This window comes from Morone saxatilis, unplaced genomic scaffold (assembly GCF_004916995.1).
Source record: "Morone saxatilis isolate NCDOM2014 unplaced genomic scaffold, NCSU_SB_2.0 Contig22, whole genome shotgun sequence".
Classification (NCBI taxonomy): Eukaryota; Metazoa; Chordata; class Actinopteri; family Moronidae; genus Morone; species Morone saxatilis.
Window position 1 is genome coordinate 12681253 of NW_023339785.1, and position 11365 is coordinate 12692617.

Sequence of the window (11365 nt, forward strand, 5' to 3'; positions counted from 1 at the left end):
CACACACACAGACAGAGGGAAATGGAGTGAAATAATTGAGGAATAAGCTCAGATAAGAAAGTCTGGCTACTAAACTCTTCTTCTTACCTGTGCTTTACTCCTGCCTCCTTGGAGCTCTTATGCTGAACCTTCCTTTTAACCTTTGACCCCCTCCAGAGGGAGTATGAACGGTACCTGGAGGAGAGCGCCCCCCGCTGGCAGCAGCAACTCAAAGAGAAAACACAGGCTGCTCAGAGCAAGGTACAAGCAATTTGTAGTATGCATTAATCATTTTACATGTGACATCAATCTATCAGTGTGTAAAAATACTGTGTTCCTTCAACAGAGGATGGAGGAGTATTTGAACTCATGTCTGAAGAACACAGAAGAACGAGTGACAAAGTCCCAGACAGATCAGCCTTTACTTTCACAAGGTTTGTCCTCCTCCTCACTGACTTTAAGAAATGACTTTGTCAGATTTGTTTTGGTGTATTCCTATCGAATATGTATCTTTGTTTCCTAGGCCCTGCCACAAAGCCACAAAAAATGGATGCACCTCAAAAGCACTACAGCCAAAACAGCCACTTAGACTACAACCAAGATGGCTCCCCTCATCTCCCATACACGCAGCCTTCCTGGCAGACCCAGCCTCAATCCCAGACAGCTAGGTTTCCCATCAGAGCTCCCAATCGACCTCAGGGCTCCTCTCATGTTCCTCCATCTCTCCTCCCACCACCCATCTGCCCACACCCATTCCAGCTGCACCACCTTGCCTACATGCCTGGCCAACATCACCCCAGGCAGAATCCACCAGGCTGGGCCTCCCAGCAGCCCAACTACCCCTGGTCCTGGATCGCTGGTGCAGCTGGAATCCCTTCAGGCTCTGAGGCTCTGTGGGATCGGCTCTACACAGAGGAGGCTCCTCCTGAGCGGAGGTTTGCGCATGTTGTTGGGGAGGAGGCTGAAACGAGCAAAGCATCAAGCTCAAAGAGAGAGAGAGGTGGTGGGAGCAGGAGCAGTCATTTATCCCAGGAGCTGGACGTCAAACCAGGTGAGACGTGTTGAACTTCAGAATTCTTCTACTTGCATTTATTTTCCTGAGTGGATATTTTCCTGCACCTCAGGTATGGGTTGTAATTTCTATGTGTACGTACTGTGCCTAGTTCGTCTGTCCAGCGGCCCTGCAGAGAGCAGCGAGAGCAGCAGGGAGTCCAGTCAGGCAAGCAGAGAGAGGAGGAAGAAGAGGGAGAAGAGAGGAAGATCACAGCATACCTCCTCAGAGAAAGAAACATGCAGCTCTCAGGAGTAATATTCCCGACAGATTACAACCCATTTACCCCTACCCATTGTTCCCTCTTCCCTACATACTGCACCAACCTTTCAAACTTTTTACCTGCTTTTTTCTACTTCTACTTTTTTACCTTCATTACATATTCTACCCACCAGAAAATTACTAATGTTGCACCCAATTTAATTACCTAATACCTTCTTTCTTAGATGTTAATCTTTCAGTGGTTTCCACCTTTAAAGCAAAACATCCTCTATTTGCAATCAGCTATCACAGGTTAAAGTTGTGAGCAGTTTCACTGTATTTCCTTTATCAAGATCGCCATTGTGTGTTTTGTGCTTCTCCACGCCAAAGAAAACTGTACACAAAATCAGACAATGCTACACAGCAATGAACTCCAAACACAAAGTAACTTAAGGTTTTGAAGTATGTAATGCAAGGGTTATAATTACAACAGGGGACTGATAGTAGTCATCCAAAGCAATTACTTGCCTACACATGTTTATTAGTTATGAATTGTGAACACAAGAGAAAGAGAATAGGATGACAGTGTAACTGAATCCAACAGTAACAACTTTCATTTGTTTATACAGGCCTGAACAAAAATTTGAAGACATTTTGAAGAATAAACATCAGCAGTATAGCAGATTTCTTAATCTTGCTGACAATCTTGCAATTCTACCTCCTTTGACAACCCGGTTAGAAACCACTGGTTTATGTACTGCTGACCACACATGGCACAAAATTAGCACCAGCCACCTGCCAAATGATGGTAAAACATGCAAGTGGAAGATTTCCTTTACTTACCAGCCAAAACAACATCAGCATTCTATTGAATGGCTGGTGACATTTGAATATTCATTAGCCATTTGGTCTGGTGGACAAAAAAAAAGATAATATATCACCAAATCCATGAATACTACAACCCTGTACATTTATCTTTTTCATCTCTCTTTTAGATCATCTAGGACTTCCAGTGCCATCATCACTGCTGCAGTCACAGCGGCCCGCAGCTCAGAAAGTGACACCTCATCAGAGAAAGGCAGAACCAGCACCAGGAGGAGGAGGAGAAGTGAGGGACTTTCTGTTGGATCACCAAGGGCTGAGAAGGTGACGAAGGAAAGGATCAGGAGCAAGGCAGACGACTCGGGGAGCCACAAAGATGAGAGTCAGCCTACTTCCGAGGAGTTAGTGAGTCCAGTTGATGAATCCAGGAGTGAAAAGGTGGGAGATCGAAGTCCTGAAGACAAATCTGAGAGCTGTACAGAGGAGTCAGGATCGCAGCGGGAGGAGGAATCAGGAAGTTTTAGTACAAAGATTGAAAATGGCGATGAAAAGCAGGAGAGTCGCAGCTCTGAAGAAAGCAGCGTAGAAGAAAAGGGCGAGAAAGAGGAGCATGAAAAAGATCTGGGAGATGGAGAAGAGGATGACGGTGAAGAAGAAGAGGAGAGAGACGCAGAGGATGATGAGGCTTCTGAAAGAAAGAATACGGCCGAGGAAGAAGAGGCGACGGGAGCAGAGGAGGAGATGGAGGAGCAGGAGTCGGAGGAGAAGAGTGATCAGGAAGAACATTCAGACAGGATGAAGAATGAAGACGGTGTGAACGGAAAACAGGATTCTTCTCAGGATGAGGAGGGCGAAGGAGGTGAGGAAAAATTGGAGGAGGATGGGGAGTCAGATGAAGAGGAGGATGGGGAAGGTCCAGATGAAAGGAGGAAGAGAACAGAGAGGAGACAAAGTAGATGAAGAGGCAGGAAAGAGGATTCAGAGGACAGTATCATCTCACAGAGAAGAACAAGTAAGATAATTAAGAAGCGCAGTAATTGTGCTGTCAAACGACAGCTTGTTAACCATATTCAATGTTTTCAGGTCTAAAATGATACACATTATTCCTGAGGAGGCAAGTGAAGAGGAAGAGGAAGAGGAGGAAGGAGGAAGTGAGGGGATGAAAGACCAGGATCTCTGACTCCAAATGAGCTTCAGTGATGAAGATATTGAGCAACAACTTGCACCTCAAGACCAATCACAGCAAAAAGAGTGAGTACTGTTTGTACGTCTCGGACTGTGAAGACTGCATCATGTGCCTCACGTTTTTCTTTTTACATATTTTCAGAGAAAAAGACCTGAAAGCTGATGAGAAACCCAAAGGTATCATTAGTCATTATGATCACAAGATGGATTGAATATTCAGTATAAACTTTATTTAAAGGTGTTTATTCTGATGATGGTGTTGAATTTCTCTTCCAGCGGTTTGTGACATGGTGGAGATTTTTCAAGTGGAGATGGACAGACCGACAAAGACAAATAACCCAAGTGACTCTGAGGAGTTTGACCACTTTTATGACTAAATGTGTTGTTTCAACTGCCTAAACCTGAGAATGAAGGACAAAACTCTCCCTCAGTTACATGGAATTCAGTTTATTTAAAACAACTTATAGAAAAGGAGTTGAAACAAAAGTCTTTTTTCCCTGCTGTTTGATTTGATCTAAACGCTGCATGATTTCCATTGAAAAATAAAGAAATATCACCTGGAATAACTCCACTACATTAAACCACATTACATACATATTAAGCAATTATTTTATTTTTGGATGACAGTTTTGAGATACAAAAGAAATCCTCCAATCAGAACCGCAGACATACATAATGCTCTGGCTAACAGAGAGAGGAGATTGTACAAAGACTGAGAATAATTTATTGAAAAGATTATTGTTGTTCTGAGTGATTCCACCACAATACGTTTGTCATATAAAAATAAACCAACAGGTTTTCAACAGTACAGTGAATTGTTTTAACATATTTTACATCAGCGTTGCTGCAGAGTGCAGTGTTCTAAGCTGCTTGCGAACTGGTCCCAGTCAAGTCGGCTCATGTCTGTGGACAACGAGCATCCAGTTACTGAATGTCCTTTTAGATTTTCACCACCTGAGCAGCCAGACAGGGGCTCACTCTCTTCTCGTCTTCTGATGTAGCGCTGCGCTGAATGAGCAGCCTGCCGTAGGTCCCGCCCACCTGGCCTTTAGTCAGACGTCCAGGATTGACACAAACGCAGCCGACCACATTCTGAGGACAGAGAGAGAGATGAGGTTGAAGTGCTTTGCCTTCAGTGAAAGTTCAAATCAAACGTTTGGTGGGCTGATCACTAAATGAACTTCGTCCCCTCCACTCAAATCAGTTTCTCTTCTTGTTCCCACAGTTGGATGTTTGAGCTTCACTGTGCAGAATGATGTATGAGCAGTTTGACACTAGATGTACCTTTACAAAGTAGCGCAGCTCAGAGGGAATGATGAGAACGTCGGGGGTGAGCGGCAGCTGACCGAAGCTCTGGAACTTCTCATAATCCATGTTCACCTCCTCCACGGGCGGGTACAGCGGGTAGTAACTAAAGTGAAAACATAAATGATGGGAGTCAATAATGTTGGGAAATCTTCTAAGTAGAAAGAACAAGTGAACTCTTTTAGGACTCCTACCTCCTCTGGGTCAGCATGTGCTTCAGTATGCGTGAAAATCTGTCCGATCCACTTCCACTACAACACAATACAATAAAATAGGTCTGTGCTTCATAATCACACTAAACATTTAGTTTAAACATTTCGGCACACTGTCTTCCTCACCAGCTGATCTCCTCTGCACCCATGTGGAACAGGATGTCAGTGGACGTCAAGCCAAAGGTCACACCGTCGATCAGCAGGGTGCAGGGGTCAGGGACCAGGGTGACACGCTGCAGAGTGAAGAGAAACACTATATAAAACTGATAATGACTTTAAACAAACAAGTTCCCTCTGTTTGAATCCTTTAAACCGGTCTGAATGAAGTTTTGACTCGAGTCAGACTTGAGACTCTAATCTTTATTTAGGAAAAAATAAAGACTTGCTACTTTATTTTAAGACTTAAACTAAACTATTACAATGAGGCTTGCCACGATGGCTCCCGAGCAGCTTATGTAGTTAACATATACAATGCTACAGTCGGGTCTTTGTGTCTGACCTGGGCCTGGTCCTTGCTGAGGTTTGGCAAGGTGAAGGGAGGCTGTGGGTAGATGAAATGATGGTGGATGTCTCTCTGGGAGGGCACAAACACCAGGCGACAGCCAACACTGGATAGAAGAAAACAAAAGGCTTCATTATCATCAAGGGTTTCTGCTTAGGGCACATTACAAGGCACCATGCTGCTCTGTAAAGACACTTTTCCACTGCATGGTACTGCTCAACTTGACTCGCTCTTTATTGGTTATTCCATTGTTCCATTATGGACAGTAACTGGTACCATTTTTCTCACCTTTTTGTTCCATCCACAATACTGTCGATACATCTTGAGAAAATGGCCTCAAACGTCTCGGTCACCTGGGCTTTCTATTTAAGAACCAGGTGGAGATAAAGATGGTCAAACATTTATGATCAACCAGCTTGACTTGAAGAGTTGCAGTGGGTCACTGTCCACAGGAAAACCCACCTCAATTTGTTCATGTTTGGAATCCACAAACGGGCCCAGCTGGAGACGAGAAGGGAAAATCAGAAAACCTCAAACATAACACGCAGTCATGTGACAACTGGGAGAACTACTGACTGCGATACAGCAAAGAAGTAAAGTAACTATACCAGCAGGCAGACATCAGGGCGATCCCTGACAATGACATTGATTAGGTCCAGCAGAGGGTCAAAGGTCAGGGTGTCAGAGGGGGTGTACGGTCCGCATGCCACCAGTACATTCATTGGCTCTGCAATCACATGAGAGAAGGTACGCCACATGACAAAACTACCGACAAAGACTGCACGGTCACTCCTGCTACTGTAGGTGAAAGCTTCAAGGACGTACATTCATTCATTTCATCAAATGATGAACAACAACCAACATCATTCCTTACCTTCATCCATCTCCATTTTCACCTCAGAAGTGTAGAAAGGAAGAGGGACTCCCTGAAGAAGACCAGACCATTAACAGAAGATATACAAACAGGCCTCAGACATAATCTAAACCACTTAATGTGGAAACATTTTTAAGTAAATGATGCTTTGTGAAGATATAATCTTTGACTCTCTTTATGTCAAAAACCTGTGAACTTGTAGCTGACCTCATGGAGTTTGGAAGCCATCAGTTTTCTCCCTGTTGTGTTCATCCCCTCCATCACTACCACCTGAGGACAGAGAACACACGAGGAGATGAATCTGTACTTTTAACATATAATAAATGCTTCTTGCATTGTAGTTTCATGTGCCTCAGGCCGGTGGTTATTTATCCCTATATGAGAAGTGTTGATGGCTGTCAGAGTTCTCGGTCAGACGCTGGGTGAGTCTGCTGCCCAGGTCCTTGGCATGCTCTGTTACTCTTGGTGGTCATGTAACCTGCTACACACACTTCAGTGCACAGGAAAAGGAGAGACCACCGGTTTTTAATACTACTCTAGTGACTGACAATTACAGAATACAAAGCTGCACAGTTGGATCTAATTCTTAGTGGCGTATTAGAGGCATTATATGTACTGAATACAGGTAAAAAGACTTTCAAAGCAGACACATTCACAGCTAGATTTCCTTCTGCTCACCTGACCCGGAAACAAGGAGTACTCTTTAAGCTCTGATAGGTCAACAGGTACTTGCTGGCCACCTTGCTCTGGTCCCGCCTCCAACAGAACCGACTGTGCGTTCAGTTTGCCATTACTGTCGCAGCAAACCTGACCCAGCACTGTTATACTGTCCTGAAGGTGAAACGACATAAACACACCAAACTCAGCAGGCAGGCAATACTTGATAATACAATACAAATACATTTATTACATTGTATCTAGTTTATTTCCTAGAAATAAATAGTTAAGATATGCATGTTTAACCTGCAGAGATCCACAACTATTATACAACAACTCTGTAATACATTCACTTATTACTAACAGTTCAATTATATTAATTCAATTATATGATTTGTTGGTTTAGTTTAGTTTCCTAATTAGGAATAAACCTTTCCCTGAATAAAATATGAAATAAGGTATCCATGATGTCTCCAGAACGTCTGGAATCCCTTCTGTACCTGGGCGGGCAGAGAGACAGGGGAGAACTCTTCGATGTTGAAGTGAGACTTGAGACCCTCGCCAAGCTCCTCTATCTTCTCTGTCAACACTGGGGACACAAAGATCATCAACTTTAAATAATGTGTAAGCGTATGAACGGTTTCTGTTTATCTGAGCAGGGTGTACAATTACTTCTGTTTCTGAATCAACGCATGTAAGGAAACCTGTTTATTTTCTAATTTAATAGAAATGTATAAATGTTGATATAAAACTATGCATTTGTAAAATATAGGACTCTTCGCTCCAAAGTAGTTTTATGATTTCACGTGCCGGCTCTTTTACCATTTCGGACGTCGCGCAGCCTCTGGAACATGTACTTGTAGCTGCAGCGGAGGGAGTCTTCAGGCCCTTCCAGCAGTTCTAGCTCGACGCCTGCGCCCGGAGCCTTCCTGCCTGCCCAGCGGGTGCCCTGCACGGCCCCGAATGTGACCACCACCTCCCCCTTTCCTCCTCGCTGGCTGTACTTCTGTGGATGGGAGGTCGCACTTCCAAGAGAGATGAGAGAGTCGGGTTATAATGCACAAATGTTCAGGTCTTTCACTTGTTAACAAACTGCATTGAGAAATCCATTAAGACAAATACGGTCAGGTTTAAACTTCCAAAAATTTAATCGTGCTTTTTGGGATTTCTTACTATTACAATTTTTCCATACAGGTTATGCCTTTTCAGCAGCTCACTGATGTCTATCTGGTCGTCTGTCTGTGTTGTTGTTGAGTACCTGGGAGAAAAGCTGGCAGGAGACAGCAGGAGGCCCGGGCTGGCCAGCAGAGCTGCACTTCTTTTCGAATGTGGGTGTTCAGGAGTTGTCAATGCTCGCTTCTGAGAGCCCTACACACACACACACACACACACACACACACACACAGAGTCAGGTTAGAGCCCACAAGTGAACACGCACTATAGGGCCAGAAAGTGAGTTACACCTAGTTCATTTAACTTTAAAAGTGTAAATCACAACAGAAACGCAGTCTGTTAAACGTTAAACGTGACAGTTTACCTTAGCAGGAGTAGAGTAGGAGTCCAGTAGATTCTCCTCCTCTTCCTCGGCTTTGATTCTGAACAAATAGTGTCAAGGACTGTAACACGGCATCAGTGGACACTCATGATAGACGACACATACATTCAGAAATAAAAGCTGCTGGACAGTCGAGTGTGAAGAGTTCACTGTGAAGGATACAAGTCCTGTAGTGAGTGGATGTCTCTGGTTCTACTAAGAGCTTCTTCCTTTCTGAAGCTTTGTTTTGGTTTACTCTTCTTATTTAACACCTGCAAAGAGAATGAACACAGTGGTGAGGACAGATTGACAGAGGGGTTCATAATCAATATATATAGTAACACATGTAACACTAGCTATAAACTGTCAATATATTGATTTGTTACCTCGTGTTCGAATTGCTCCAGAGTGTCCACAGTGAGTTTTAGTCCATTTTTTGTGGTGCTGTAGGCCACCCACTCCAGCACCATCTCATCTGCCTGTATCCTGTTACAGATACACTGCTCCACCACTGAGAGGAGGAGGTATGAGGGAGAGGAAGGGGAGCAGGTAAAAAAGGGAGAATAACAATAAGCTGAGTGCAAATACAGCACAGCGACACCATCAGTGTGACTGAAAATAATACTGTAGATCAGCAGTGGAGGACAATGACAGCAGATATAAGTACTTTCACTCAGAATTGAGAAGACATTTGAATGATTACTTTTGTACAGTTTACATGCTTTTTTTGCCCTTTTCCTTAATGTTTGAATTTATTATAGACAACACACACTAATTAACATCAATAAGTGTGGATTTGGTTACTGTGCAGGTTAATGTTTGTTGTTTAATGGCATTCACAGGATAAAAACAACATTAAAAGGGACATGTAATAGGACAAATGACAAGAAAGCTCGTTTTGCTGTCACAATAAAGTGTTAGTTACTTACTCTTGTCGAGGGCGTAGTCATCCTGGCAGGCTATGTCGAACATTTCCAGCTCTGACTGCAGGCTCTCCCCGGTAACAAGTGCCATTGTTTTATGCCGTATAGTTACTACTTTATGTATGTATGATACTGTTTTGACGATAGTTTGAAAGCTAACGTTAGCTTTGCTCTCACTTCATAGCAACGTCGACGAGCTAATTCTCCAAACAATGTGATGTCAAATGCTAGCTACAGCAATTAGCTACAGGTCAGGTAAATAGGAGAACTCAGAATTAATCTGATCAACATTACAAACACATTTCATTTTACCGCGAAAAACCTGCTGTCCGTGTTGGCGGCCGGAATTACGTCACGTCCATAAACAGTCTTAAGCGGAAGTTAGCAGCGCTACAAAAATAAAAGCATCTACCGCCATCTAGTGGCTACCGGGAGAGTGATTTTATTTGTTTAACCAGTCTGGTTTTCCAGCTTCACAATCACTAATAATAGTAAACTACATAACTGTATAATGCAGAATTAGAGTCTCTAGAGTCATGTTTTGTACTATATTGTTTATTTAGGGGTACAAAATAAAAAATAACAAAGGTGATCAGTTGAATGTAGATTCATTTTGGAACATTTTCTATCCGAGAAGTGTGTTAAAAAAACAATCCCATCCTACAAACTATAATAAAACTATGCCTTTTTTAGTCAAATATATATATATAAGTTAAATATGTATTTCTATCTCCAGCACATTTACAACATGCACTTCCACCACACTACTATAAAATAGTGTTGTACTATGTACTCATTCCAGTGTTAACGGATTCCACAGCCCTCAACCTTTCAACACAAACTCAGACATTCTCAGATTTCTGTTCTTGTGGGTTCGTCACTCTCAGGATGTTCTTCCATCTGTGAAAGTGATGACGTGTTGTTAGATTATGGCTTGAAATCACATGTCTAAAAGCAATGAAGTGCTTCTATAGTAACTGGCTGGTGAACAACAAACATCTCGCTCACCTGAGCAGAGTAGCACCTGCTGCTGCGAACGAATTTCCATGATGTCACCCTGCTCAGGGATTCACGGAGGGAGGCTGACAGGTCATGAGTGTCACGCACCTGACAAACACATACATAATGGATGCACATCTGGCTTTTGTCACACTACTGACACAGATACATGTGTATATATATGTGTAACAGGTGTATTTACAGTATAGCACATAACCTGCTAACATTGTGGTTTTTTGTATTTTAAAATGAACTATTAATATCGGCATATAAAAAAAGTAAAAGTCACTCTTTTCATACCTTCATGCTGTTCAGACAGGCATTTCTGAAGTCCATGTTACTGCTGCAGCTCACAATACTGATGGATGAACTGATAATCACTTTAGCAGCTGAACGCAGCTTCTCTTGGTCCTTAATTGTTGCACACAACACCCAAACACACACTGTTAGGGCTCTAATCAATTATTCATTTTCCTTTATGTACTGATTATTTTTTACAATTAAATGATCAATTTGATGAATCTGCTGCAACCATCAAATTGTATACATTAATAATAAACTGATAATCAAACCTGTTGCTGATTCATTTTTCTGCCAATCCATTAGCCAAATAATTGTTGAAGCACTACATACTAATATATAAAATTGTCCAAATTATGAAAACAATACATGTTCAAAGAGCGCTTCCTCTCTGGCAGTTATTGTTATCGTGTATCTATTGTATATTTAGATTTGCCTTTTTTCTGCGATTTTGGGCTTTCAGTGTGTTCTTCAGCTCAGTCTGAAGGGCTGCTGTGACTGCCTTTCTGTTGTTGTTCAGAATATCCTCCAGGTGGTGCTCTAACAGCGCCTCTGTGGCTGGGTCACAGATACAGAGAAAAAGAAAATATGAGGGAGACCAACTTGAACTCAGCGTTTTGTGATTTTCCCATGCAGCTGTCTCTCACCCATAATATCAGAGAGCTGGTGGGTGAATGGGTCACTGTGCTGCAGGAAGAGGAAAAGCAGGAGACTCTGGTTCATTCGGGGAAGATTTGATTCTTGCTCTGGATCCTCACAGTTTTCTTGCTCTACTGTGTACACAGTGCCACCGCTGTGTACACGATCTGCAGTCAATATTT

The 11365-nt window shown here is 42.7% G+C and overlaps 2 protein-coding genes across 2 annotated transcripts in view; both read right to left on the bottom strand.

Annotated features, from left to right (window-relative positions):
• Positions 1 to 3562: 3562 nt before the first annotated feature.
• On the bottom strand, positions 3563 to 9592 carry pola2 (polymerase (DNA directed), alpha 2). Its single transcript, XM_035668713.1, has 18 exons — positions 9252 to 9592; positions 8709 to 8833; positions 8506 to 8594; positions 8326 to 8383; positions 8047 to 8156; positions 7611 to 7813; positions 7289 to 7377; positions 6810 to 6962; positions 6339 to 6401; positions 6132 to 6183; positions 5866 to 5984; positions 5720 to 5758; positions 5546 to 5619; positions 5255 to 5363; positions 4882 to 4988; positions 4738 to 4794; positions 4523 to 4649; positions 3563 to 4330 (listed from the first exon to the last, which is right to left on the bottom strand). Exons 1-18 carry the CDS (start codon positions 9334 to 9336, stop codon positions 4178 to 4180), a joined length of 1812 nt encoding a protein of 603 aa, XP_035524606.1. The 5' UTR covers positions 9337 to 9592; the 3' UTR covers positions 3563 to 4177.
• Positions 9593 to 9812: 220 nt separating this feature from the next.
• zgc:195212 (DUF4554 domain-containing protein) overlaps positions 9813 to 11365 on the bottom strand; it is a 7379-nt gene continuing 5826 nt past the window's right edge. Inside the window, exons 10-14 of the mRNA XM_035669798.1 lie at positions 11192 to 11350; positions 10981 to 11102; positions 10545 to 10655; positions 10254 to 10352; positions 9813 to 10145 (exon numbers count right to left, since the gene is read on the bottom strand). Coding sequence (XP_035525691.1) covers positions 10098 to 10145; positions 10254 to 10352; positions 10545 to 10655; positions 10981 to 11102; positions 11192 to 11350 — 539 coding nt within the window. The 3' untranslated portion in view covers positions 9813 to 10097. The remainder of the gene's footprint in view (positions 10146 to 10253; positions 10353 to 10544; positions 10656 to 10980; positions 11103 to 11191; positions 11351 to 11365) is intronic.